Consider the following 26,407-nt stretch of genomic DNA (forward strand, 5'->3'; position numbering starts at 1 on the left):
ACTTAAAGGAAATCACAGCCTTTTATAGGTTCTAGTGTAAAAGTATAATAGCCAAGAGTTAGGCATTTGACATCTAAATGTGACAGTACTTAATCATGTTTATTTTTGTCTTTTCTTATTTAGAACTGAACAAGAATTTTGCTGTATCATTTCTGCTAGTCATTTATAGGTAAAACAGCATTCCTGTGAGTCTTGCAAAAGACCTTATGAATATTTTTCTCTTAATCATAGTTGTCTTTCACCAAGGAGGGAATATTGAAATGCCCTTCCTCCCTTTTTTTTCTTTTTTGCGGTACGCGGGCCTCTCACTGCTGTGGCCTCTCCCGTTGCGGAGCACAGGCTCCGGACGCACAGGCTCAGCAGCCATGGCTCACAGGCCCAGCCGCTCCGTGGCATGTGGGATCTTCCCGGACCGGGGCAGGAACCCGCGTCCCCTGCATCGGCAGGCGGACCGTCAACCACTGCGCCACCAGGGAAGCCCCTCCCTATTTTTAAGTTCTGATGATTGTTAGATCCTTTGAGTATTGTGCTTCAGTGTTAATTGAGATGTAGCCTAATATTTATAAACTTAAGAAGAACCCTTCCTACAAAGAGTTCTTTTTCAAATGTGCATAATAATTTTATCTATTTTAAAAATTAACACATTTAATATATTTCTTTTTCTCTATTAGGTCGCACATATATTTAGTTGCTTGACAATGTGGAAACCCCAATTCCTTTATAGCTCTCATAAAATAAAACTCAATTCAGTTTAGTACTACATCAAGTATTAGTTGCAGGCTATGAGTCAGGCACTGTCTTGGGTATGGGATCACAAAATTTTAAAAAATGGGGCCAGATAGGGTCAGGGGATAAAGAGGTACAAACTATCATGTATAAAATAAATAAGCTACAAGGATATATTGTACAACACAGGGAATATAGCCAATATTTTATAATAACTCTAAATGGAATATAACCTTTAAAAATTGTCAATCACTGTGTTGTACACCTGTAACATATAATATTGTACATCCACTATATCACAATTTAAAAACAGCATGAACATTAAAAAAATTGATCCTTACTCAGAAAAAAGGGGTCTTGGACTTCCCTGGTGGTGCAGTGGTTAAGAATCCGCCTGCCAGTGCAGGGGACACAAGTTCGGGCCCTGGTCTGGGAAGATCCCACATGCCGCAGAGCAGCTAAGCCTGTGCGCCACAACTACTGAGCCTGCGCTCTAGAGCCCGCGAGCCACAACTGCTGAAGCCCACGCGCCTAGAGCCTGTGCTCTGCAACAAGAGAAGCCACCGCAATGAGAAGCCCATGCACCACAACGAAGAGTAGCCCCTGCTCGCCGCAACTAAAGAAAGCCCACGCACAGCAATGAAGACCCAACGCAGCCAAAAATAAATAAATAAATTTTTATTAAGAAAAAAAAAAAGCAAACCACCTAGAAGGGTGGGGTAGGAAGGGTGGGAGGGAGATGCAAGAGTGAGGGGATATGGGGATTATATGTATACATATAGCTGATTCACTTTGTTATACAGCAGAAAATGACACACCATTGTAAAGCAATTCTACTCCAGTAAAAATGTTAAAAGAAAAACGGGTCTGTGCCCACTGAGAGTATGCAGTTTAGCAGAGCGGACAGAATGAGTGCAACTTGGTGTCATATCGTGAGATAAATCTGTTTCAGTGGGGAGGTTCTCAAGAAGATGTCATATTTGAGCAGGGTGTTGCAGGATCAGTGGAATTTTGCCAAGCAGAGGAGGTGAGAGGCCATTCCAGGCAGAGAGAGTAACACGAGAGAAGGTGGAGAGATTTTCATGTGGATGGTATGTTAAGAGGACTCGAACTTGAACGTGGCAGGCTGAAGAGGTGAGAGATGGGACGGGAAGTTTGTTGCTGAACTGTTAAGAGAGGCCTTGAATACCCCAGGTGTAGACTTTGGGTGCTGGGAGAATTTGAAGGTCTTCAAGCAAGTTAATGAAATGCTCATATCTGTGCTTTATAAAGGTAATTTTGAAGGCCCACTGGAGTCAAGTAAGGAATACACAGAAAGATGTGGAGAAGGCACTGACCTGTCAACTTCTTGTCAGTTGAGCCATTTATAAGACTTTTATGAGTTTAAACCTAAAAAAGCATCCTTTAATATGGGCACGCCACACTTTCTGGAAACATAATTGTTATTAAATTAAATAGAATTAGTTTAAAAATAGAAATATTCCTTGACTTTACGGTTTTTCCTGGGTGTAATGAGATTTTTAAAAATATAATTAAACTTTATTCTTGGGAAGGATTTCCTATTTTTAAGGATTTGCTTTTTCTGTCCATTTTCACGAAGATTGTGTTCTGTAATGGCTGGGCCTGGTGTTGCCATTGGGAAATCTGTTTATATGCAGAATTTTAACAGTAGATGGTGCCTATGGTGGTATGTACGTGTTGCAGGTGCAGGAAAGGAATATCACCCTAGAGGACTCATGAAAAGAGCAAAATTCCTCGTGGAGTAAAGGAGGGTTTGGGAAGCAGAGAAGAGGATTTTAATCCAGTCAACTCACTGAGTGAAGGTTGTCAAAAAGGAGAAGAGTGGGGCTTCCCTGGTGGCGCAGTTGTTGGGAGTCTGCCTGCCGATGCAGGCGACACGGGTACGTGCCCCGGTCCGGGAAGATCCCACATGCCGCGGAGCGGCTGGGCCCGTGAGCCATGGCCGCTGAGCCTGCGCGTCCGGAGCCTGTGCTCCGTAACGGGAGAGGCCACAACAGTGAGAGGCCCGCGTACCGCAAAAAAAAAAAAAAAAAAAAAAAAAGAGAAGAGTGAAATTGGGTTATCAACAGCAGTAGGGAGGAGTGGGGTACGTCTCCACTGTCTCTGACACCATAATTCTGTTTTCGGTGCCTAAGAGAAATCTCAGAGGACTTTTTTTTTTTATAATGTGAGAAAGTCTTGCTCTCTGTGGTCACACATGTTGTCTTGTTAACCTTCCAGGAATTTTTTTTCCCTGACACTCAAGTAGAAATGGAGCTCTTAATTGATAACAGACAGTTTTGTAACAACACCTATAACCCTAGGTGCTCTGTTTTTGACAAGCCAAAAGACACATTTATCCAAGCAAATCCAAGTCTATCTCATTATTCAGAGTTTCTCTTCATGTAACTTTAAATAAAGCCTAGTCCAGAGAAGTCAGGCGAATGTTTATGGACACAGAAGGTGGGTGGGATGAAGGGACAAATCAACATTCTCCTACCTACTTACTCATCATGTATTCTTTGCCCATATGTAGGCACAGGTTGAACCTGTCCGGTGATTCTCCTTTATACAAAAGATCGGTGTATCTTAATGAGATTTTCTGTGGAATTTTTTTTTCCTAACTTAAGTGCTATGATAGTCAAATGCAGTTTAACAGTAATACTCAATGAAACAGTCACACCTATAGTCGACTTCTGTACCACTGTAATAATGGCATATATAACCGTGTCTATGGTTAATATCCATAATTGACCATTGTCATAGCTCCGTTTTGAAATGCAGAGTAAACGCTAAAATCCCAAAGCTACCTGATACAGTTTAGAATATTTAGGAGTAGGACATGATATTAGGAGAAGTATATATGAGTCTGGTTAAGTGAGAAATTTCCATAAATTATTATAAATATAGAGATGATCTCATAAGCAATGATCTGGAGAAGAAACAAGAATACAGTAGAGACCTGAGCTGAATACTATAGTTTGTTCCTCCTTATTTATAAAACACCAGTGGCTCTTATGCCTTAATCACCTATCTTAGAAATTGGATATCCTCCAGCATGCCCAGAAAAAGCAAAAAGAAGTGCCAAATGAGGTTGCCAAATGCCAATCACTTTTGTCATTGATTTAACCTCTGAGTATCTCCTATGACAAAATTAATATGTTTAAATTTTATATCAGGTCAGGCTGCTGTGTGGTCTCTCTTTATGTAAAAACCTGACCATTCCTGGAGCATCAGCCTGACCCTATAGAGCTATGACCCTAATTCTTTACTTGTTGGAGAAATCATTTTCCTAATTTTTGTTAGTATCAATACATTAACTTGCATAGCTCTCCGTAAACTAATCTCGATGTTCTCCAAACTCATGTTCTTTCTCTCCTGGCAAACATCGATTCCCTATGTCCATTGCCATGGTCTTGTTACAAATGCTGAACTAGTCTTTTCATTTCTAGGGTCTCTTGCAGGTCTAATTTCCCTAAATTGTCATATCTTATGGGTCATGTACTTCTTTCCATTTATTCTTACTTTTTTACGGGTAGCAAAGTTTTTACTGTGCAGTGCTTCTCTACTGCTTAACAAATTCATTATGATTCCTTAGTTTGGTATTTAATTTCCTCACAATATGGATCCAGCCCACTTACCCAGCACTTTCTCTCCCTGCCTTACATGAACCTGCTCTTTGGCCAGCCTGGCTCCATCCATTGCTCTTTCTGTTCTGTTGTTTATGGCGTTTCCTCCACTTGAAATGCTGTTTTCCCATTTTGACCTGTCCCATCCATCCGTCAAAATCCAACTCATGTACCATATGCTTATGTGGCCTTCCTTCTTCCTCGTGTGGGTGTATCGCAATAACTCTATGGACCTTTTAAGGTACCTATCACTTTCTGCCCTGCATTCTAGATACCTGTGTATTTGCCTTTGCGGCTAGATTGTATGAGATATTTTCCCAAGATTTGTTCCGTTGTAGTTACTATTTAATTTGGATATATCTATACCACTATTTATTGTAACATGACATTATCACCGCTTTCATTGGTATTTTATTCTATAGGGACTAAATGGAAAATATCATAATATATCCATTTTATATGGCAGGGTTCATTTACGAGTTGTGACAACAAAGCCTGATGTATGCCTGCATGAAAGGAAACTTACTGTTCCTCCTACATAAAGTAGCAGGAGTGCTTTCAAAATGGTCTTAATAAGATTTGCTGTATTGAGACAGAGAACCATGACTTCATTCTTACTAACCTCAGAAACATAATAAACCACAGTCAGTTTTGGCCTTAATCCAGTTTTACCATTAACTCTCTTGTAAATTTTGATTAAGGGGTATTGCAGGACTTTTGTAATTAAGGGAACTGCATTAGAAATTTATTCCCTGTGAGAATTTATTTGTCATATTCTGAAAAATACTGAAGTCCTATGAATGCTTGTAAACCTTAGGGATGGTAAAATACATGGCTGAACAACCATTTTTCTGAGGGGGGAGTACCCAAAGCTAGTTGAAGGCTCAAGTCCAAATTTTTGTTTTGTTTTTGTTTTTGTTGTTTTTGTTTTTGCGGTACGCGGGCCTCTCACTGTTGTGGCCTCTCCCGTTGCGGAGCACGGGCTCCGGACGCGCAGGCTCAGCGGCCATGGCTCACGGGACCAGCCGCTCCGCGGCACGTGGGATATTCCCGGACCGGGACACAAACCCGTGTCCCCTGCATCGGCAGGCGGACTCTCAACCACTGCGCCAGGAGGGAGGCCCTAATTTTTATTTTAACAAATAATTGATTGAATTAAAATATTTCTTGGCTGTGTAAATTTCACAGGAGTCACAAAGAAGCTGTTTTTCATGGTTCTATTCTCTAGTTGTCATCAGCCCATAGATATATTTTATAATAATCTGTTGCTTTCTATAATCATGGATTAACAAATATTAACTACTTGCACAAGTCTGGATCAGCCAATATGTTTAACTCTGAACTTGTTAGGCTTTTATCTTCTAAAAGTATTTTGAATGGTGCAGTTATATCATTAGATGCTTTTTCTATTTTAGTTTTGCTCTATAGCAGCTTAGAAAAGACAGGATTCTTTCTGAATAAGGGTTTAACTTGATGTGAGCATTTATACATTTTAAATCTATAAAAATTTTTAATTTTAGTTTTCTGTTGGCTCGCTTCATCAAATATGTTTTTTTTTCTTTAAAGATTTTGTCCCAAGGAAAATTTGAAGATTTCTTCCAAGTCAGTTTAAGTGACTATAGCGGGATTAGATCAACATGATCTGCTCTAAACGGGCTGAATCAGTGACAACTTTTTTTTTTAAAGGAACATCTCTTTCAGAAAGCAGGAAGAGGGCTCAGTGTGGCCTGCTGTAGTGGTAGGTTTCTAGAGTGACGTTTTCCTCAGGTGGTGTTGATGATATGGACTGCTTTTACAGAATATATTTCTTCCCAATCTATTCAAGGTATAGAAGAACTGCAGTTTTTACAACCAGTGCACCTGATTAAGCCGTTTAACTGACACTCTCCTTTTCTTTAACCTAAAAACGTTCTTTTCTTTTTAGACTTGAACTCTGTACACTGGTGGAATTATGTAGATTCCAAATATCTACTTTAATTTTCATTTTTTACATGTATCATAAAATATTCTAGATGACCTCAGGGGAAAGCAGAAGGTTTTGGCCTTCTTTTACTCCTGGCTATGGATAAAAATGTTCCCAGAGTCCCCTCCTACTGTGCACGCATGAATAGTGATTATTATTGTCTATTGCATGAGTCCTATTTGCTCACCACAGCACTGAGCACTTCATATGCACTGATTCATCTTCAACATTATGCTACCTATATATTAGACAATTTTACTATCCATTGTAAAAATGAGGGACTTGAGGCCACACGAGGCTAAATAATTTGTCCATGGACTTGCATACTCTTTTTAACCACATTACTTTCTCTACCAAGCACACTTGAGGGAAGGCGTGAGGACATCTGATCGGTATTCTCTCTGTGGGTTCCAGCTGTGAAGGATCCTCTCTGTTCCAAGCGTATAGCAATGCTAGACAAAAGATGAAAACAGAAAATGGCAAGAGTCGCAGCTGAGCTCATAATTTATCATCTCAGTGGCCCACAAATGGAGCGGGAATTCAAGTGCTGATTTGTAAGCTGTGTTGAGGCCTCTGGCCTCCTGGGCTCTGCAGGTGGACAAGGGGCCGGTACAACTTGTGCAGGGAAATGAGAAATTAAAGTCATCCTACACTAGGTGGAGATCCAGAGCGAGCCTCACTCTGAAACCAGGTTGTAGAGAAGGGCCCCTCTACTTCTGAGCAAGGATGCAAACTCCGGACTCTGTCACTTTTGTAGACGTTAAGATGGCAAGAGAAAGACAACACGGCTGTTAAACTAAGAACTGAACCAAATCACTCGCTGGTTCAGTGACGTGACTGGTAATAATTCAGATGTCTGGACAATGTAATACTCAAATCACCAATATGAAACTGATTACAGATGGGTAATTCTGGGCACAAAATGAGCACAGAATCATGTGTAAGAAAAAGATGATGAGAGATATTGGATGGAGCTGTTTCAAAGCACTAAATAAAACTGAACAGAACATCTTCCATACTCCAATAAAGATGTTAAAAAAACAATCCTCCCACTTCAAATGAGCTTGCAAAGCAAAACTCCAAAGCACATGAGGTAGCCTAAAGCTACAAAAGGGCCAAGGAAAGTGACCATTGAAATAAATTTGACCCAAAGAAATTAAAATAATGAGACACCATGGCAAAGTATATTTTGGATGCTCAAAGTATAAACAAAGGATCGCCATTCATGAAGAAGGTAGAAAATCCTGCGATAAAAATAGTCTATTATGGGCTTCCCTGGTGGTGCAGTGATTGAGAGTCCGCCTGCCGATGCAGGGGACACGGGTTCGTGCCCCGGTCCGGGAAGATCCCACATGCCGCGGAGCGGCTGGACCAGTGAGCCATGGCCGCTGAGCCTGCGCGTCCGGGGCCTGTGCTCCACAACGGGAGAGGCCCCAGCAGGGAGAGGCCCGCGTACCACAAAAAAAAAAAGTCATTTATTTACAAATATTTATTAAGATCAAACCATGTTCTACACTCTGTTATAGGTGCTAGAGATGCAGCAATGAGCATAAGTAAATCAAATCCATATCCGCATAGAGAGTTTACATTCTTGTGGGGAGTTTTACCTTTTAGTTACAGAAATGAAATAAGAATAGGCAGAAATCTTGGAAATGAAAAAGTCATTGAAATAAAATTCCCAGTAGAAAGGATAAACTCTAGATTGGCAAAGACAGGGTTTTTTCATTTGGAAAATATTATTTAGGAAATCAACAAAATTGCAGTAATGGGAAAATAAGATCTTAAAAGAAAGTGTATGTGTGTTTATGAGTGTGTGTTTGTGTGTGTGTGTGTGTGTGTGTGTGTGAGAGAGAGAGAGAGAGAGAGAGAGAGAGAGAGAGAAAATGGATGAGATTATGGGGAAAGATGATACCTGAGATTATTTTAGAATTGAAGACAAGACTCCTTAAATTGAAAGTACAACTTAAGGACCTATCTGGATAAATAAAAATAAATCATCACCTAAACACTTCGTGGTAAAACTTTAGAACATTGAGGATAAAAACAAAATCTTAACCTATCAGAAAATATAGACTAGCCCCCAAACAAAGACAACTTAATTGAGAGCAGACACCAAGAGCAGTATTACGGGGAAAAATTCACTGTCAATCTAGATTCTAGAAATTTCATGCCAGCGTATACCACTGACAGACACGCGTCCCCTGCAATATTAATTGAATAATGAACTTGAAAAACTGAATATTCTTGAGGAAGTAAGTGTAGAAAGAAAGTCTGGATTTTAAAAAAATAAAGAGGAATAGAAACTTCTAAATGTCATCAAATTTAACTCTTGCTATAAAAAGTAGTAACAAATTTCTATGTTAAATAAAAAAGGTGAGACTTGGGAATTCCCTGGCGGTCCAGTAGTTAGGATTCCGAGCTTTCACTGCTGAGGGCGCAGGTTCAATCCCTAGTCAGGGAACTAAGATCCCACAAGCCATGAGGCACAGCCAAAAATAAAAACAAATGTGACTGCACAAAAGTAAGCAATATGAGAAGGCTTATAAAAGAAGAAGAAATCCAGATGGATGACAAATATGTGCAAATTGAAAATTACAACACCAAAGGTTAAAATTCTAATGCCATCAACGTGAACAAGGATATGGAACAATGATCACACCTGTTCCTTGGTGCCTCCACTTGGGCCAACTGTGTGGGTGACCTTGTAAAGCATAGAAGTGACAAATGCCAGCTTCTGGGTGGTGTTAACCCTGGGAGGGGAGAGTCTGGAACAATGGGAGTGGACAAGTGTGATACAAGGGATCACCTGTATCTGTAAGGTTTCATTCCTTTAAAAGGGGAAGCAAGGGCTTCCCTGGTGGCGCAGTGGTTGAGAGTCCGCCTGCCGATGCAGGGGACGCGGGTTCGTGCCCCGGTCCGGGAGGATCCCACATGCCGCGGAGCGGCTGGGCCCGTGAGCCATGGCCGCTGAGCCTGCGTGTCCGGAGCCTGTGCTCCGCAACGGGAGAGGCCACAACAGTGAGAGGCCTGCGTACCAAAAAAAAAAAAAGTGGGGGGGGGGAAGCAAAAGTACAAAATACTAATTTGATAAAGCATGGAGGTGAGTACATTGGTTTTCATAGCATCAGCCTAAATACGTACCTGTATAATTGAAGTGAAAAGACAGAGCTTCCAGGAGACCCTGAATTGTTATGCACAGCAGTAAAATCTATAAAATACCCTGTCTTCTGGTAATGAGGTCCTTTAGTTAAAACCCAACTCTATCAGGGCCTATCAGGCCATACAGAGTCTACCCCCTCTGGCTTCTCTAAGTTGCTCATTTATTCCAATAGCTTCAACCTCATTGCATGTTTCTGTACTTCTCACAATTCAAGCTCATTTCCTCTCCTCTTAACAGCAATCCTCTTAGATTGTTGTTATCTCCTTCTGAGACTGGGGAAAATCTAGAACATTTTAAGATGTATCAAATCCCTTTGATTTTCCTCTCAATCCAGTACTCTTAGTAGCTGCTGATGCAGCCATCTGAGTGGAACTATATTTTCATGGCACGTGATGGATGTTCCACTTTGCAGCGGTACCTGTCATGATAACCCAATTGTCATGAGCCGGGCACTGCCTGGGTTTGCTGTAGTCCCCAGGCTCCCGTCAGCATTATATGCTCAGGAGCGGTAGGTAGCTCTGGGATTCAGGCTGAGGGAATAATTCATCCCTGCTGTGGACTCTTCTTCGCCACATCTTTCTACCAAGCACAGTTGAGGAAAGGCATAAGGACATCTGATCAAGGTATCTCTGTGGATTCCACGTTTTCTGTTTCAAGATGCTACATGGAAATCTCCTAGGAGTTCAAAACGCTTTGGATGCTGAACTGTTGTCAAATTTCTGTTGTAGTTTGAATTTGTGTTTGAGAGATGAACAGACATTCTCGGTGAGAATGTACATAATTTACATTTTGGAAGTTAGAAGAAGTTAAAGCTTTCCTAATTTAAAGTGTGAATTTTGATTAATCCATGCTACTTTAGCTTAAAAAGACAAAAAAACAAGCTGCATTACTGCTATCTACTTCTAGTAATTGGAATAGCTGTGTGTGTATGTGTGTGTGTGTGTCTCTAGTGGGACTCAAAATACCAGTGTTGGGCATGAAGTTCTCCCTCACTGATTTACTGATTATGCCCATTGCTTCTCATGCATTGGTAAATGTGAGTTTTATTTCAATATCTAGTCTGACAGTCATTCTAATAGTATTTTGGTATATCAGTGTTAAGTGCTGACAGCTTTTAAATAATTTCACTTCATTAAAAACATACTCGCTCAAATATAACTTAAATGTCCTGTCTTCATGGGTCATTCTCTTACAATTTCTGTTTAGTATTGAGCCAATAGCTAAACGAACTCAGCAATAATTCTTTGGAAATCACATCTAATTATTACAGGCCACTAGGATTCCACTTAGTGTATTAAAATAGTTGTTGGCGTATTGCATCCTGGTGACAAAAAAGAGCCAGTGTATCTTCAAAGAGGGTTTTACTTCCAATCTGAGCATAGATTAGTGGCTGAAAGAATCCAACTAAGCAGTCTGTTTAAAATTTGTGTTTTGAGTATTATTTTCGGCATCGGACATTTGCACAGTAAGTAAAAACTGGATGTTTTTAGAAAATACCTTTTTTTCAACTTTTATAATAATATTAATTACTGTAACTACCAACGAGTGCTTATTCTGTACCATCCTAAGCATTTTATTAGCACTGACTTCATCTTCTTGGTCACCTTGTGAAGTAGAAACTAATGTGATCCCCAAATTGCAAAAGAGGAAATTGAGACACACACTAAGTAATCCCTCTAAAGCCATACGATAAGTAATGGAGCTGATGGTAGGTTCAATCATTTTTGTCTGAGTGGAAGACTGTTCTTTGCAGTCCCACTCATTTGTCTATTCATTTGTCTTTAAAAGGAAGTCAGTGCTGGGCTTCCCTGGTGGCCCAGTGGTTGAGAGTCCGCCTGCTGATGCAGGGGACACGGGTTCGTGCCCCGGTCCGGGAAGATCCCACATGCCACGGAGGGACTGGGCCTGTGAGCCATGGCCGCTGAGCCTGCACATCCGGAGCCTGTGCTCCGCAACGGGAGAGGCCACAACAGTGAGAGGCCCGCGTACAGCAAAAAAAAAAAAAAAAAGGAAGTCAGTGAAACTTGGATGTCTTCATGCTTTTTAATTTTACTAACAATAAATGATCATTTATTCTTTGTATTCTTACAGGGCATTCTACTTGGACAAGTCAAATTCACCACCAAACTCCACATCCAAAGCCGCTTATGTAGATAAGGTAAAAACAGAAGATTGCATTGACTGTTGCTTTGCCATTTACCTCCCTTATTTAATTTTGCTGGTGTTCTGGAGCACTGTGTAATTTATAAACATCCGTGGTCTCTGATTCTGTTATCTCCATAATGAAATATTTTAGACTGTTCACTGTAAGTTACAACAACTGTGAATTATATCCCATCTAAAAGGATTTCTTTCTACTAAACATGTTGAACCTTATGGGCATCTTTCTTTTCTGCAGCTCATGAGGCCTCTCAACGTTTTGGATGAACTATATCGACTGGTAGCCTCGTTTATCAGATCCAAGCGCACAGCTGCCTGTGCGAACACGGCTTGCAGCGCCTCCGGTGTCGGGCTGCTGTCGGTGTCCTCGGAGCTGTGCAGTAGGCTGGGGGCCTGCCACGTCATCATGTGCAACAGCGGCGTGCATCGGTACGTGACTTCCCGCCTTACCTGCATCTTTTTTTTTTTTTTTTTTTTTTTTAGGCCCAGCCGCTCCGCAGCACGAGGGACCCTCCCGGACCGGGGCACGAACCCGCGCCCCCTGCATCAGCAGGCGGACTCCCAACCACTGCGCCACCAGGGAAGCCCTTGCCTGCATCTTTTCTATACCTTATTACATTCGGAGGTTCTTGTTTATTACATTTAGCTCCATGAAATTATAGCTGGAAACATTGAAAGGGCTCAGATATATTTGGAATAAGACTTTAGAAATCAGATAATTCTTGCACAGTAATTTCTGGCTTTGGTTCTTCTATTTTCAGTGACTGTTTATTCATACAAATGAAAGCAGTCCCACATTTATATCACTGTGGCCTAGAATCTTATCACCCTTGTACTTATATTAAGATTTATGTTTTAGGTACAAAATTTTACATCTGTTTTATTCACTCTAGGAACTTAACTTGGTAGGGGCTGGTGACTAGCAAAACAAAACTTTTTCTTCAGTGGTTTGGATCCCTGTTACCCGGCTGTGGTGAGCTAGATGCTGCCTTGGAGTTACTACTGTCTTCCTACTCCTGGAAAAATCATACTCCAGGAGCCCACACAATATGCTCTTCCTGAAAATGTAAGGAGAAGTCTTAGATAGGTCCTCTTCAGCTGGTCTGTCTTAAGCAGCAGTGCTGTGTCTGGGAAAGCTGTGGTAGGTGCATAAATTCCTACAGCTACATCAGACGCAAATGTGAGGGGAGAACCCCGAGTCAGGTCCTTCTTCATCATCACTTGTTCCTCTTCTATCACCTCTCCATTTTCACAGCGAAAGGAAACCATGTAGGTGGAAACAAGAGGGCAGCATTTAGTCCTCATTGTAGCAGAGAATCTGCTGTCACCACTCATAGTCTCTTCTTAGTATGAGGCCAGTTAGATTTTGAGTGGATGGTGGTTATTGTTTATTCAAATTTACTTGCTAATTAACCCATGCAAAGGACTGCAGTTGGTGCTATTGGCTGGGTAACGTCATAAATGGGTGATATTCATGTTAGAGACATAAAACATGAACAACAAACAACAAAAATCGTAGTAAATAATCGTATGACAAAATAAGATGACAAAAACATAATGAAAAGTAACAAAAATAACAGATTACCTAGACTACGAAGAAAAATAAATGATCTAGGAAAGTTACAGCAAAAAAATAAGATTCGGAAGGAACATAGATCTTTGAGATGGTTAGAACTTGCCATGGAGAAGGTAGCGTTTGAAATGGGTTTTGATGGGTCAGGGTTTTAAAGAGGGAGAAAGAGGGAGAAAGTTCAAATCAGCAGGTTCTCACCTGTGACATTGCATTCGACTTGGTGTGCCTGAATTCTAGTTTACGAGTCCTACGCAGCATGTCCTGGCTTATGAAGTGTGACAAGACCTTATTTCTCTAGAAGGAGAATTAAATTTTTGTGGGTGATACAATATACAGAGTTTTCTGCTTTATTTTAATGGCGGTGTACTTTGTGCTCTATTGCAAGCTTACTAAGAGCTTAATTGAAATACCATCTGCAACTAAATGAGTAAAATATTCTTCCATCATTTTTTTTACTAGCAGAGAAATGCTCTCCCTCTGATAGTCGTATTCATTCATTCTGTTCCCATTCATTCTTTCATTTATTATTCATTCTTTTATTATTATTCAGTCACTCAGTGAATATGCGTTGAGCACTGTTTATGTGCCAGCACTGTTCTAGTTGCTAGGATAAAGCACTGAAAAAAAAACCCTCCCTTCTCTCATATAATGTAAACCATGTTGGGGTAAAACAGATGATCAAGTAAACAAATAAATGAGTAACATAGTAGGTGGAATAAATACAGAAAAGAACAGAAGTCAGAGAGGTAAAAACGGACAAGATGGGATGAAGGGCGGGCACCTTCCATGGAGGAAATTTCATTAGAGACCTATGTGAAATGAAGGAGTGAGTTACGCAGATATCTCAGAGAAAGAGCGTTCCATCTAGGGAGCAGAGTACAAATGTGGGAGGCCGAGTGGGGACCGGCACGGCGGCCACTGTGGCCTCAGCCAAGTGTCATCCCCTTGATTAATGTTCTTATCCTACTCTGGTGCGAGATCATAGTTATCTGAGGACTGTGACGACCAAGGGACACTCCAGGCTTCAGACTACAAGCATACGCTCTTATCTCCACATGAATTTACTGGAAGTTAATGCAGTTAAATTTGCCATTTAATGGAATTCCCTGGCAGTCCAGTAGTACTCTGTGCTTCCAGTGCAGGGAGCCCGGGTTCGATCCCTGGTCGGGGAACTAAGATCTCGAAAGCCACACAGTGAGACCAAAAAAAAAAAAAATTTTTTTTTAAATTGCCATTTAATCCTAGAACCGTGACCAACTTGTCCAAATTTTTCTCTGAGGTACCCCATGAACAATTTTAGAATTTAACTACTGATGGGTAGGAGAAACAGATCGATGTTCCACAACCATTTTATAATTGCTGTATTCATTGATTGGTGTGTTGGAATCACAAATAACATTGAAATTTCAAATTATTTTGACTTTTTCCATTTCTACAGTTCAAAATAAATATGGCTTTAGTTAGTTCATTTCAGAGACATTTACTGAGGTGTAGGCACAAACTCCCCATGACAGATGCCGAAATTAAGGTTAAAACTATTTGAAAATAGTACAGTTTTATTTTTCTATTATGCAGAATAAAATAGGAGTTTAACATTATCTTTAGTCTTTCAGGGAAGGCTATACTTAGATTTTTCATGGTGATAAAATGTGTGCTAATTTATATTGGAATCAGAAATCTCACATAAGACCGTTCCTAAAACAATTCTTTAGTAATTATCATTCAGACAGCTAGAAAGGAACCCGAGTAGATCCACATTTACACTAAACGCTGAACGTGGAGGTTTACCCTCAGGTTCTGGCAAAGGGGAGAAGTTGATAATATGAATCAGAATTACTACGACACAGACTGTTTTACCATTTACTTCTAAAATTAAGATGAGAAATGGTTAACAACATGGTATCCACATTAGATAATCAGCTTCCTGCCTTTTCTGATTGTATTCACCGAAAAAGGGAATCTAACATTTTTTCAAGTATAGAGTTATACGGCTTATGTTTGACATTAAAGAGAAGAATGTGATTTTTCAGAATGAAAAGGCAGATTTAATTAGCATTAATGTTTAGACATTTTAATGCCAACCTGAATTAGATGGCAGGGTGGCATACAATAGTGAATGCAAGATTAGGAGAAATAGGATTCAGGATGAATTATGAAAATCTTTTCAGAGCGTTTAGCCCAGCTTTGTTTATTAAATTCTCTTTCCTGGGGCAGTGTTTTATGTGCGTTACAATTCTGCTGATGAACTTTCCTGCACACACTTTCCTCAGTCATTTACTTACATTAAATATCTCCATTGCTATTGAATAGTGAAAGAAGATTGTCTTTTTTTAAGTTCAGGCTTTTTGCCTTTTAAACAGTATACATGATATTAAAAGGTAGTTTCATAAATGGAAATTTTCCAAGATTTCCTATCCTGACCTGCCTTCTTTCATTTTCATTTTGAATCATCTCTTGCACCTTCTATCAAACAACATACATCTGATCATAGTTTTATTAGTATAGTTTCATAATCTGCTTTACGCTCATAGTATCTATTTACCTATCTACCTGTCTCTCATCTATCTAAAACATCCACACAGACTTTCCCGTGATCACTTTTATTTGCTACATAATATTCTAGCCACCTGATACACCGCAGTTTACTAAACTATTAATTTAGTGGTTTATCTTCTTTCTCTACTGCCCTTAATGCAGAGAGACATCTTTATGTAGCTGTTCAGATTTCAATTTTATTTTCCAGTAAGCTAAAAGTAAACAAAAATATCCTCCAGATACATTGAGTGTGTCAAAGAGCTTAAACCTCTTTGGTTAATATATTATTATTTAAGTTCCCAAAAGGATTGTCCTTGTAAAAACCCAACAGAAGGTTACATAGTTGTTTGCCATCTTTACCTTGTCTTCAGAGGGTGTTAGAACCCATTTATCTATTGTGCTTCTCTACAGGGTGTACAACGATATTGTATTTCCTCAGTGCTTTAATTTATACTTCTTTGATTAGCAAATACAAACATTTGAATATCTTTTGAATTTTCTTTCCCACAAAGAGTCGTGCTTTATATTGTCCATATATCTGCCTTTTAGGCAAAATTATTTTTTGCCAGTTTGAAAGTTTGTAAAGTATTGAATCAGCACTGTGGCTTTTAACGTTCTCTTTTGTTCCATGCAGTTATTTGCTGCAGACCCACAAGCATGCTACATGGGTTCTAAATTTCCCTTTTATTTCCTACTGCAGCATCCTTCCACTCACTGCGGTATTTCATTTTGTTTTGCTTCTTTATTCCCTTCCCTGCCTAATAGCCAACTGTTTTCCTTTAACTGTTATGAATCAGCATACCGCAAATGTTGTAAAGCCTAAGCATGAGTCTTATCGCATCCAAAAACAGAGATGCCATATTCCTCGCACTACATTTGCTTCTGCTTCCTTCACCAGTGGAAACAGTAGGTGGACATTTCCAGAGGCTACCTGAAAGGTTACGTCAAGAAAATTTCTAGTGAGGGCAAGGAATCTGGAATCACAGTGTTTCCCTTTAAGGACCTGTTCCAGGGACTTTTTGTACACGTACTCTTTGTACCTGTTAATAATGGATTTTCAGCAGTGTCGGAGTCCTGGGATGGTCCTGCAGGAAGGTGGGGTGATTTGAACACAGGCCTCATGTCTGACTCACCTGTGATGTCTTAGTACCAAAACCTTGGAGATCTGTACACATAAATTCCCTTTTATCTTTATGTTTTGTTGTGAGGATGAATCTCTTCCAGGAAACAAGGCCCTGCCTTAGCTAACGTACTTGGTGTTCAGTCATCAGTGAGGGATGTGAACAGCAGTGTCAGGAGGGGCTCACTGTGTCAGGGGTTCACCAGCACCTGTAACAGCAGCATCATAATCACGTTGTTTTGAACCCCACACAGGTGTGAGGAGGAAACAGTCTGTGGCAAGGTCAGCCTGTTCTCATTATTAAAAAGCATAATGATGATGAGCATCAAGTTGGCTGCCATCTATGTATTCCAGCGTTAGACTGCTTTGCCTTTTATACATTGTGGAAACTCACTTTAACATATATAAAATTGTAGGAACTAATAAACTATATAATATGAAGTTTCCAACTTAAAAGGGTATATTTCCAAAATGCATTTCTTAGTTGGTTATTTTGAAATTGAGACATTTTTTCACATTGGACAGGATTGCAGAGGGTGGTTGAATTCTCAGAATCATCCCTCTTCCAGCAGAAACTTACAAAACCTATCATGTGACCATAGTATAGGACCCAAAGTATGATTATAAGCGTTTGTTAAAAAACTGAGATCCAGGAGTTAAAATATAAAAACAGCTAAATGGAAATATGTATTACCAATTTGGTTAATGAAACAGTTTTCATTTCAGATGAAGCAGTGTAGTGATTCTTGGTTCATATAGCAATTAAAAAAAACATTTTTTAGGTAACTATCAATTAACAATTTTAAAAACCACTTTTGTTTGACATTTAAGGACTCTATCTTAGCCATATTTTATTCTGTCATCACCATGGCATCAAAGGACAAATTGACAAATAGGCCCAGATTAAGGAAATGCAGAATCTTATAAAAGTAGAGCACTCAAGGTAACCTGGCTTAGGTAATGAGAGTCCTAACAGGGCAGATGATGAAGCTGCATCTTTCTCCACTGTGCAGCCAAAAACACATCAAGTAAGAGGAGTGGATTTACTCCGGGGATTTCCATATGTAGGTTAGACTCTAGGTATGGGAGGGCAAAAATAAATGACTGCAATAAGCAAATGTAGGTTTGAAATGTATCCATTTATTTTTCTGTCCAAAAATGACTTGGAAGATTAGCAGCAAGATTAGTGGAAATCTTGAATTTTAAATCTCCAGAAAGATGGCTAAATAGAACAAAAGAAACTGCTAACCCATGATGCCAGGATACTGTACATTTGCAATAAGCAGTCCTAAAATTATGCTCGTATAGTCAGGAATCTGAAACACATTAGTCTAAAACACTTCTTTTATATAAAGGTAGTAGTAGCAATGACAGAGGTGGTGTTTAAAATTGTTATTAGATATGGCTGCAGTTTTGATTATTTTTCTTTAACAGTTATAATTTGATTATGATCAATGCAACCATTCTCATTTGTTTGATATCTAATAAAATCATTAATGAATGAAAACCGAAAAAACCTCAAAAATGAAAATATAAAATTGTGTACTAGTCTTTAGAAGAGAAAAAATAAGATGCTATAATAATGGGGCTCTGGGAGAAAGACAGAATATATCCTACTCATCTATAAGTATAAATCTTAATGACTCTGCCAAACTCAAAGAAGCAGAGAATAGAATTGTGGTTACCAGGGGCTGGGAGAAGGGGAAAACTGGGAGACAACTGGTCAAAGGGTACAAAGTTTCAGTTATGCAAGGTGAATAATTCCGGAGATGTGACATAACAACAATGCAACTATACTTAATAATGCTGTATTATATACTTGACATTTGCTAGGAGGGTGGATCTTTTTTTTTTTGCGGTACGCGGGCCTCTCACTGCTGTGGCCTCTCCCGTTGCGGAGCACGGGCTCCAGACGCGCAGGCCCAGCGGCCATGGCTCACGGGCCCAGCCGCTCCGCGGCACGCGGGATCTTCCCGGACTGGGGCACGAACCCGCGTCCCCTGCATCGGCAGGCGGACTCCCAACTACTTTGCCACCAGGGAAGCCCTGGGAGGGTGGATCTTAAGTGTTTTCACCACCAAAAATGAAAAGAAAAACACAATGGTAACTATGTGAGGTGATGGATATGTAATTAGCTTGATTGTGATGAAAATTTCACAATGTATATGTATATCACATCAACAGGTTGTATACTTTAAATTTATACCATATTTAATTGTCAGTTATACCTCAGTAAAGCTGGGGGGAAAAAAGAAAAGTAAACGCAGATTTTCAAATTATACTGAGTTGTAAAGTAGGCAAATAAAACTCCACGATTTATGTTAATTTAAACAAACAGATAAATAAGTTTATTCTCTTAAAATTATGGGAAGAAATCAAATATTTCAAATATAAGTTTTATTCTTTTACCTTGTTTCATTATCTTTTATAAAAGTTCTTTACTCTGAAGAGGTAGATGGCCAGATTTACATATATATTTGTTTCCTTCCTTAGATTTTCCTTTGCAATTGATATGAATCTTGATAAACTAGTGCATTAAATTATTCTATTTTAAAATGTTCGTTGTTTTCATTAGTTTACTATGAAAGAAGAATAACACAGTAATAATGAGAGTTACTTCTTACTGCAATGGTTTCTAGTTCTCCCAGCCAGTAATCATGGGCCAGACATGCTTTAATTTAAGTACATATAAAGCCAGAGCTTATACATTATTACCTCCTATCATTAAGATTGGAAAATTCTAGGCACATTAAACATACCTTGATAAAATAATCTAAATACGTAATTTGGAGTGATATTTCATCTGTTTTTGCAAAACTCAATTTTATTATTATATTAGTAAAATTTAAGTATTTACATTTTTTAAATGTAGCTATTTAGAAGTGATAAATGTATTGATAGAATTGACTTTAAAAAGCGTTAAATAGGGCATGATTCTTCAAATTTTCTTTTAAAGAAACTTAAGTTATTTTTCCTAAACCTGCAAAATGATATTTAAAGCAAAGTAAAATTCCAGTCATTCTCTAGGATCTCTTCCTGAGGGCTTCAATGCTAGTGGGTTTATAAGTGCTGTAATAAATGACATAAGCCAAATTTTCTGGCCTCCTTAGGGAGGGAAGAAATATGGGTATCTCACCAATATAACTGGTTCGTTTGCCAGCACTTTCCGAACTGCCTCTTTTTCTCTGTGACCTAGAGCAGGAGAGCAGGTGGTGTGGAGGAAGTTGAAGGGAGGAAGCAGCAATTTCTGCCTCTAAGATGTTAATTTTAAATTGGCAATAGGTCATCTAACATCCTGGGGAGGAATACTGAGGAGTGAGATTTTAATCCTGTTAAGCAGGAAGGATGGAATGTAACACCTGTTATAGGTTTTAAAGCATGAATAGCGTTTACCAGGTGACGGAAATGGAGAAGGACGTTCCGTGTAAAGGAATAGTATGAAAATACAATATCGAGGTATGAAATAGCGTACGACGGGGCTGGAGGTCACAAGAAAGAGCTGGCTGTTTCTGGGCGGTGAAATGAGAAGGAAGCAGTGAGAAGAAAGGAGCAAGAAAGACAGGAATTGGAGCATGGACGGCCCTGCCTGCTGGGTTAAGGGTTTGGGACTCCCTCCTAGAGGCCCTGGGAAGCCAATGAAAGGTTTTCAGCAAAAGAATAACATGATTAGATATTTTAAAAAATATTTTTAAAATAAAGATCAGTACCATGGTCTATGATGGGACAAGGATGGAGGCAGGGAGACAGCTAGGATTTTACAGGAGTACGGTGACATGATGAGATACAAAACTAAGGTATTGGCACAGAGGTTAGAAGGGAAAAGACAGATGTGAAAGGTATGAGAAGGCAGTAAACAGAACTAGATGAACTGGTGAGGAGTAGAGAACAGGGGAGAGGGAGAGTTTCTGATGATTCCAGCTGGGAAAGATTGGGGGAGGGAAGATGCCACAGTGGAGGGGGGAATATGCATTTGTCTTTGAGGGGACTGGGGAGAGGGATGTTGAATTAATCTGTTACATGTTCAGTTTTAGATGCTCACAACGTACGTATATGGGATGTACTTTGATGGATTCATAGTCAGCAAGGACTAGAAGTATATATGAGTACAAACAGGTATAATAACAGTAAATAATAACATATATATGTAATCTCAAGGGGTAATGGAAAAACACTGCTAGGGATTTTCTGGGAACAAACCAGGTGTTAGGAGCAGGGAAAAGGCACAGAAGTGTAAGCAAAGAATAATTGGCTGCCCATTGTGGAAGGGAGTGTAGAGAGAGTATTAATATTCCCTGGTTCTCCACTGCCCTGTCCTCTGTGCACCCGTGGAGCCTCAGAATAAAACACTGTAGGATCCACGAGAAAGGAGTGAAAAATATTCAAACAAATCTATTTAGTATCTTGGATAAACAGGTCAAAGAGAAAACAATTATGGTACAATGTCAAAGGATGGGGGAAACAGATGAAAATCGCATACTGGACACCCCTTAAGTATTGGTGTCATCAAAGAACCTACAAGGAGTAAGGACAAAAGTCAGACAGCCAAGAGAAAAGATGAACTAGAGAGGGAGTGTTGAGGAACTTCGAGTAGCTGGGATAGGTACCCGACCTATTCAGTTAAATTCCAAAAACATGAAACAGAAATAAAACCAATTGGTGAAAGAGTCCAGGCTGAAGAATTTAAAATGCAGAGGAGCAGATTCAAACCTGGTGACAGTGGTAGAGTCCTACCTTACACACAGATGTTTCATATTCATACACGTTTTCAGCAGAGCAAATACCTCCTCTATCCCCTAAGTGCTCAATTACCCATCCCCAAAGGTCTTCAATTACCTCTGTGCTCACCTCAGCAATGAAACGTGTCAAAGAAAAACACACCCTAGTGTGCTTGAAGAGAAGGGAAGGAGGGATGTGGAATGTTTTTGAAGCCTAGGTTTAAAGCTAGACACTGAGAACTTTCCAAGAATGTGTTGAAAGTTGCAGTAGAAAGTCCTGTTATCTTTAATGGGAATTTCATGGCTAATTCCCTGTGCAGTGCTGAAAATGTGCCCCTTAAATGTGATTTATTTTTTGCCTTAAGATATATGGAGTGAACCATGTATTCAATTTGACTCTGGTGCTGCTGCCAGGATCTCTCTCCAGCTGTTGCCCATTGCTTTTCCGTTGTGTTCAGTTGTTTTCCATGGTGCCCATCTCTGCTTGCCATCTCTGCTTTTTTTTTTTTTTTCAAATACTCATTAACCCCTTGTCTTTCAGCTCCAGACTATGAGACATAGGAGTTAGTACAGTCATGGGAAGATTTCATCAGTACTGTCTCTTTGACAGGAGTCACATAATAACGTTGAAATGATCAATAGACACCCGGAAGTTGTGTCTATAAAGTGTACTGGAAACTCGCCTGAACGATCACTGGCTTTTGGATTGCACCTATTGTTAGACCGCCATTCAAATTCTCCTAAAGGGAGAATGTAAATATTTAATATTTTATTATCCATGCATATGTGTCTATAAGTGAATTCTGTATTTTTGAAAACAAATAACTGTTTGCCCTTTTTTCACGTAAGAGTATTTCCGTGTTTCATTAAGAAAAGTGCCTTCTCTGTTATAGGGGAACAAGGACAGAGGTATTGGGTTTTTGAAATCCCTGCTGACTGGTGGCAATTTTCTCAAGCTTTTCATTTATCACAAACACATGGCTCAGGGTGACCAAGTTGGGCAGGACCTATAGATCAGCAGAGGTCCTTTCCATATTAATTGTGCAGACACTCTGCCTGTGTTGAGCCATGGCAGCCACTTTGGCATTGATTCCTATTTGACCTACTGCCTTAGCCCTCAGATGTATAGTTCTTCCTCCGTGTGAGGTAATAAAAGGAGGCAGGGAAAATAAAACCCTGCAACAGTAAACAATTAGTTTCTTCAATCCGGCGCTTCCTTCTAGTTGTCAGTATACTTTTCACAGTGGTGCCCTGTGCTCAGTAGTTAGAAGTAATTAGAAACCAGAATAAATGAGATCACTGCAGGAATGAACACGCCTTACCCAGCACAGTGCATTTTATATAGAAAAATGCGCATCTGTAGTAGAGAAGGAACGCAGTCTTCCTTCAGTTTATTTTTGCTACGTGATTGCTTTACAATCGATAGAATTGTTCAGCAGGTTTCAAATCTAGTTTCTTTTTAATCATGAACACATTTCAGCACGATGAGGTCTACATTCGTAGTGAAGTCATTTGGTCTGGCTGCATTAGTCTCTACCAAAACACTGCATTTAGCGTGCAATGCTGAGACCAAGATTGGGACTGTTGAATTATGGATGTGGGGAGTTGGGATTCTCTAAAAGCAGTGATCTATGTGATGTGATTTTGGAATAATGGAAAGAGCTCTGGATTTTGAATTAGAAAACTGGTTTTGAATCCTGTTACTTACTGTGTGACCATGATTCCGTCATGGTCTCTCAGAGATTTATTGGTGGAATGGGAATAATAATTTCTTTTTGCAAAAGGTGGCATGAGGATTAAGTGAGTAACATATGTGAAAACATCTACTGCAGGACCTGGCAATAGTGCACACTCAGTTGTTTCTATCTTCATCTGTGTTTCTGATGGTGAATCCATCTTCTCATTGCAGAGGTAGAAATATGAAATGCATCTGTTTAAAATGACTAGATCATACCTACTAAAATAGGGAAACCTTTTATATGTAAAGGGAAAATAAAATAGGGAAACCTTTGTATGTAAAACAAAATCACAGTGGTTGCTAAGAGAGTAGATCTTAAATGTTCTCAACCACAAAAAAGAAGTGGTAATTATGTGATGGAGGTGTTAGCTAACTACAGTGGTAATCGTCTTGCATCATGTAAGTGTATCAAGTCAACGTACACAACTTTAACCAACACAACGTTATATGTCAATTATACCTCAGTAAAGCTGGAGAAATCACAGTGATGAGTCACGATAGGGTGTAAGAAGAGTATGAAAAATACGAATTCACTCCTCTGACCTATAAGAAGTAGAATAAACAAAGCACTGGACCCTGTTAGAGCTTATTTTTAGAATCCTCCATTGATAGCTTGTAGAAAGTTGTTCAAGAACAGCAGAACGGGATCCCCTTGAATTCAAGGACAGGAAGTCTTCTTCCCTTGTGTCAAAAATCAAGAGTATGTGTTAGAATAACGACAGGTATTTAGGACTTGGAAAGAATCAGGTGCTGGCATTTGTGCATTCATTCATTGAAGGACAGAGGAGTTATTTATGGAGCACTGCTATGGGGCATGCACTGTGCTACCCCAAACTAGGGTAGTGAGAGGTCCTTGCTCTCCCGGCAATTCTGAGGTCTTGACAAGGGGCCCACATTGGGAAGCCAGCCACCCATACTGTGTGGCGCCAGTTTACTTTAATATGGATGATAGGAGAAAGAGAGCCAAAGGATTGGGTTTTTCATGAAGTGACTAAAAGAAATGAACACGTTTTTGAAACTACAGGAGAGGGGAAGCATACATGTCATTTTGACAGTGTTAAAGAATTGATTCTGCAAGGGTTCCAAATGTATTCTTCGGAACCTGGAAAATAGGTAAATGATTACATAGACCATTTTGATGAGCGATTAAGTGTTAATTAATAGAATTAATGTAAGAATAATGAATCAGTATATTATAATACATAATTTCCAAGCATTAACAAAACTCATCAAGAGTTGTTCATCAGAAGCCATGGTACAAGCAGTAATTAAATCCTGAGAAAGGGAAATGCAAGTCAGTGTTCATGAAAGAAAAGCTATATACCATTTAGAAGTTGTAGGGGAATCTGTGGTTGTTCTTTTACTAAAATCTATTGTCTCTACAGTTCATTTATTACTTTGCCAAATTTATTTAATAAGTGAACACTTCTTGAATACATAGATGGCAAATGCAGAGTATAAAGAAATGAATTGTATCTTTTAGGAGTTACGTATAATACTGTTGGCATGAATTAGGAATTCATGTCATTTCTTTTCAATAACTGTATATTGAATGCTTACTTAATCCTGGGAAGTATGCTAGGGTCTAGGAAGGTTACAATCAATACAGACACTAGTCTGGCCTATTGGTGGTGGTGTAGTAATATTAATGAAAATTGCTAACATTTGTTGAGAATGTACTACATGCTATGTCCTGTGCTAAGTACTATATATGAATTATTTCCTGTAATCCTGAAAACAACACTCTGAGGTGCGTACTATCATTAAACTCAATTTACAGATGAGGAAACAGTTTCAGTAGCTTAAGTTACTTGCCCAGAGTCACGGAGTTTATTAGCAAATTTAAGATCCAGCTTAGGAAGTTTGCCTCTAATGCCCGTATTCTTCATCCCTACACCTTTCAGACAAGTATAATATAGCATGACCAGAGGCATGATATGTGACCCAAAGCAGGACATCTGAGATCATATCAGGAAGAGAGCAGCATATGAGAACTGAGAGGAGGTGACTTCAGAGAACTGTGAACAGTATAGTTGAAGCATGGAGTAGAAGTAAGGAAAATCAGAGACCATATTGTGAAGACTTTGTATTTCAAGTTATGCAGTGGAAAGCCATCTGCATTTTTAAAAGATCACCTTTGATGAATAGTGGGAAGAGGCAAGACAAGAAGAGTCTGAGCCAGGTTGCACCAATCTAGGCAAAGAGTTGATATTAGCAGTGCGGCAGAGAGGAGAGGTTTGAGGGATGGTAAGAAATATGAAATTAATAAGTGTGAAAGGTACTAGAGTAGGTATATTAGCACGTGGACCTGCCGCACATACATTAATCCCTTGTAATTGATGAGTTTGGTTTGAACGGCTTGGAAGCTTATATCTCAGTCTGGAGGTGAAACGGGGTCATCATAAAAGACTAGACAAAGATTTTAGGAAAGCAATAATTTTAATCTCGACCACATCTTCTTCCTTTGGGAAGGCTTTGCAAAAATGGGAAGGTTGAAGACACTAAAAATATCGCACAATACACCTTTAAGGAATTAGATAATTTCTGCATCTTATTTCTTCAAACAACTTTCTTATTTCTTTGAATGCTGGCACTTAACATTTAAAAATCAGTAAATATGAGGATCTGGGATTGCACCATACTTACTGTACCCATTACTACACAGTGTCTTTTAAACAATGTTTCTACGAACTAGCTCATCGGACACTTTACATTATAGTAACTTGGTAGCACATTTCAAGAAGTTTAACATTTAGATTAAATTTAAAAAATGTTAATGAAGAATCTCTAACTCAGGTATTTCCTACAACTGTTTGTTTTTACTGTCTGATTAAGTGGGATTATGAGAAAAACACAAGGAAGAAGTAGAAATATTTGGAAACTGAGCAGAATCATTTACATTTTTTCCAACAGGGAGAAAATGTGTCTTTAGTTCAAAGATGGTTGAAACTAGTTTGCCTTAGGCTCTGTAGGACTGAAGTTCAGGTGATGCTGCAGAGTGCATAAGACCAGGTGATCACAGGATCTTCCATCTGTCATAAGAAGCTGGGTATGAAAGAGTGGTGGGCAAATAGCAGTAGTATCTGCC

At 39.3% G+C, this 26,407-nt stretch overlaps 1 protein-coding gene across 2 annotated transcripts in view; it reads left to right on the forward strand.

Moving 5' to 3' along the window:
* Nucleotides 1-26,407, forward strand: part of PREX2 (phosphatidylinositol-3,4,5-trisphosphate dependent Rac exchange factor 2) — a 207,302-nt gene that overhangs the window by 152,725 nt on the left and 28,170 nt on the right. For both annotated transcript variants that reach the window (XM_024739018.1, XM_024739017.1), the window contains exons 35-36: nucleotides 11,570-11,636; nucleotides 11,877-12,067. In XM_024739018.1, coding sequence (XP_024594786.1) covers nucleotides 11,570-11,636; nucleotides 11,877-12,067 — 258 coding nt within the window. The remainder of the gene's footprint in view (nucleotides 1-11,569; nucleotides 11,637-11,876; nucleotides 12,068-26,407) is intronic.

This window comes from Neophocaena asiaeorientalis, unplaced genomic scaffold, assembly GCF_003031525.2.
Source record: "Neophocaena asiaeorientalis asiaeorientalis breed wild unplaced genomic scaffold, Neophocaena_asiaeorientalis_V1.1 scaffold299, whole genome shotgun sequence".
NCBI lineage: Eukaryota > Metazoa > Chordata > Mammalia > Artiodactyla > Phocoenidae > Neophocaena > Neophocaena asiaeorientalis.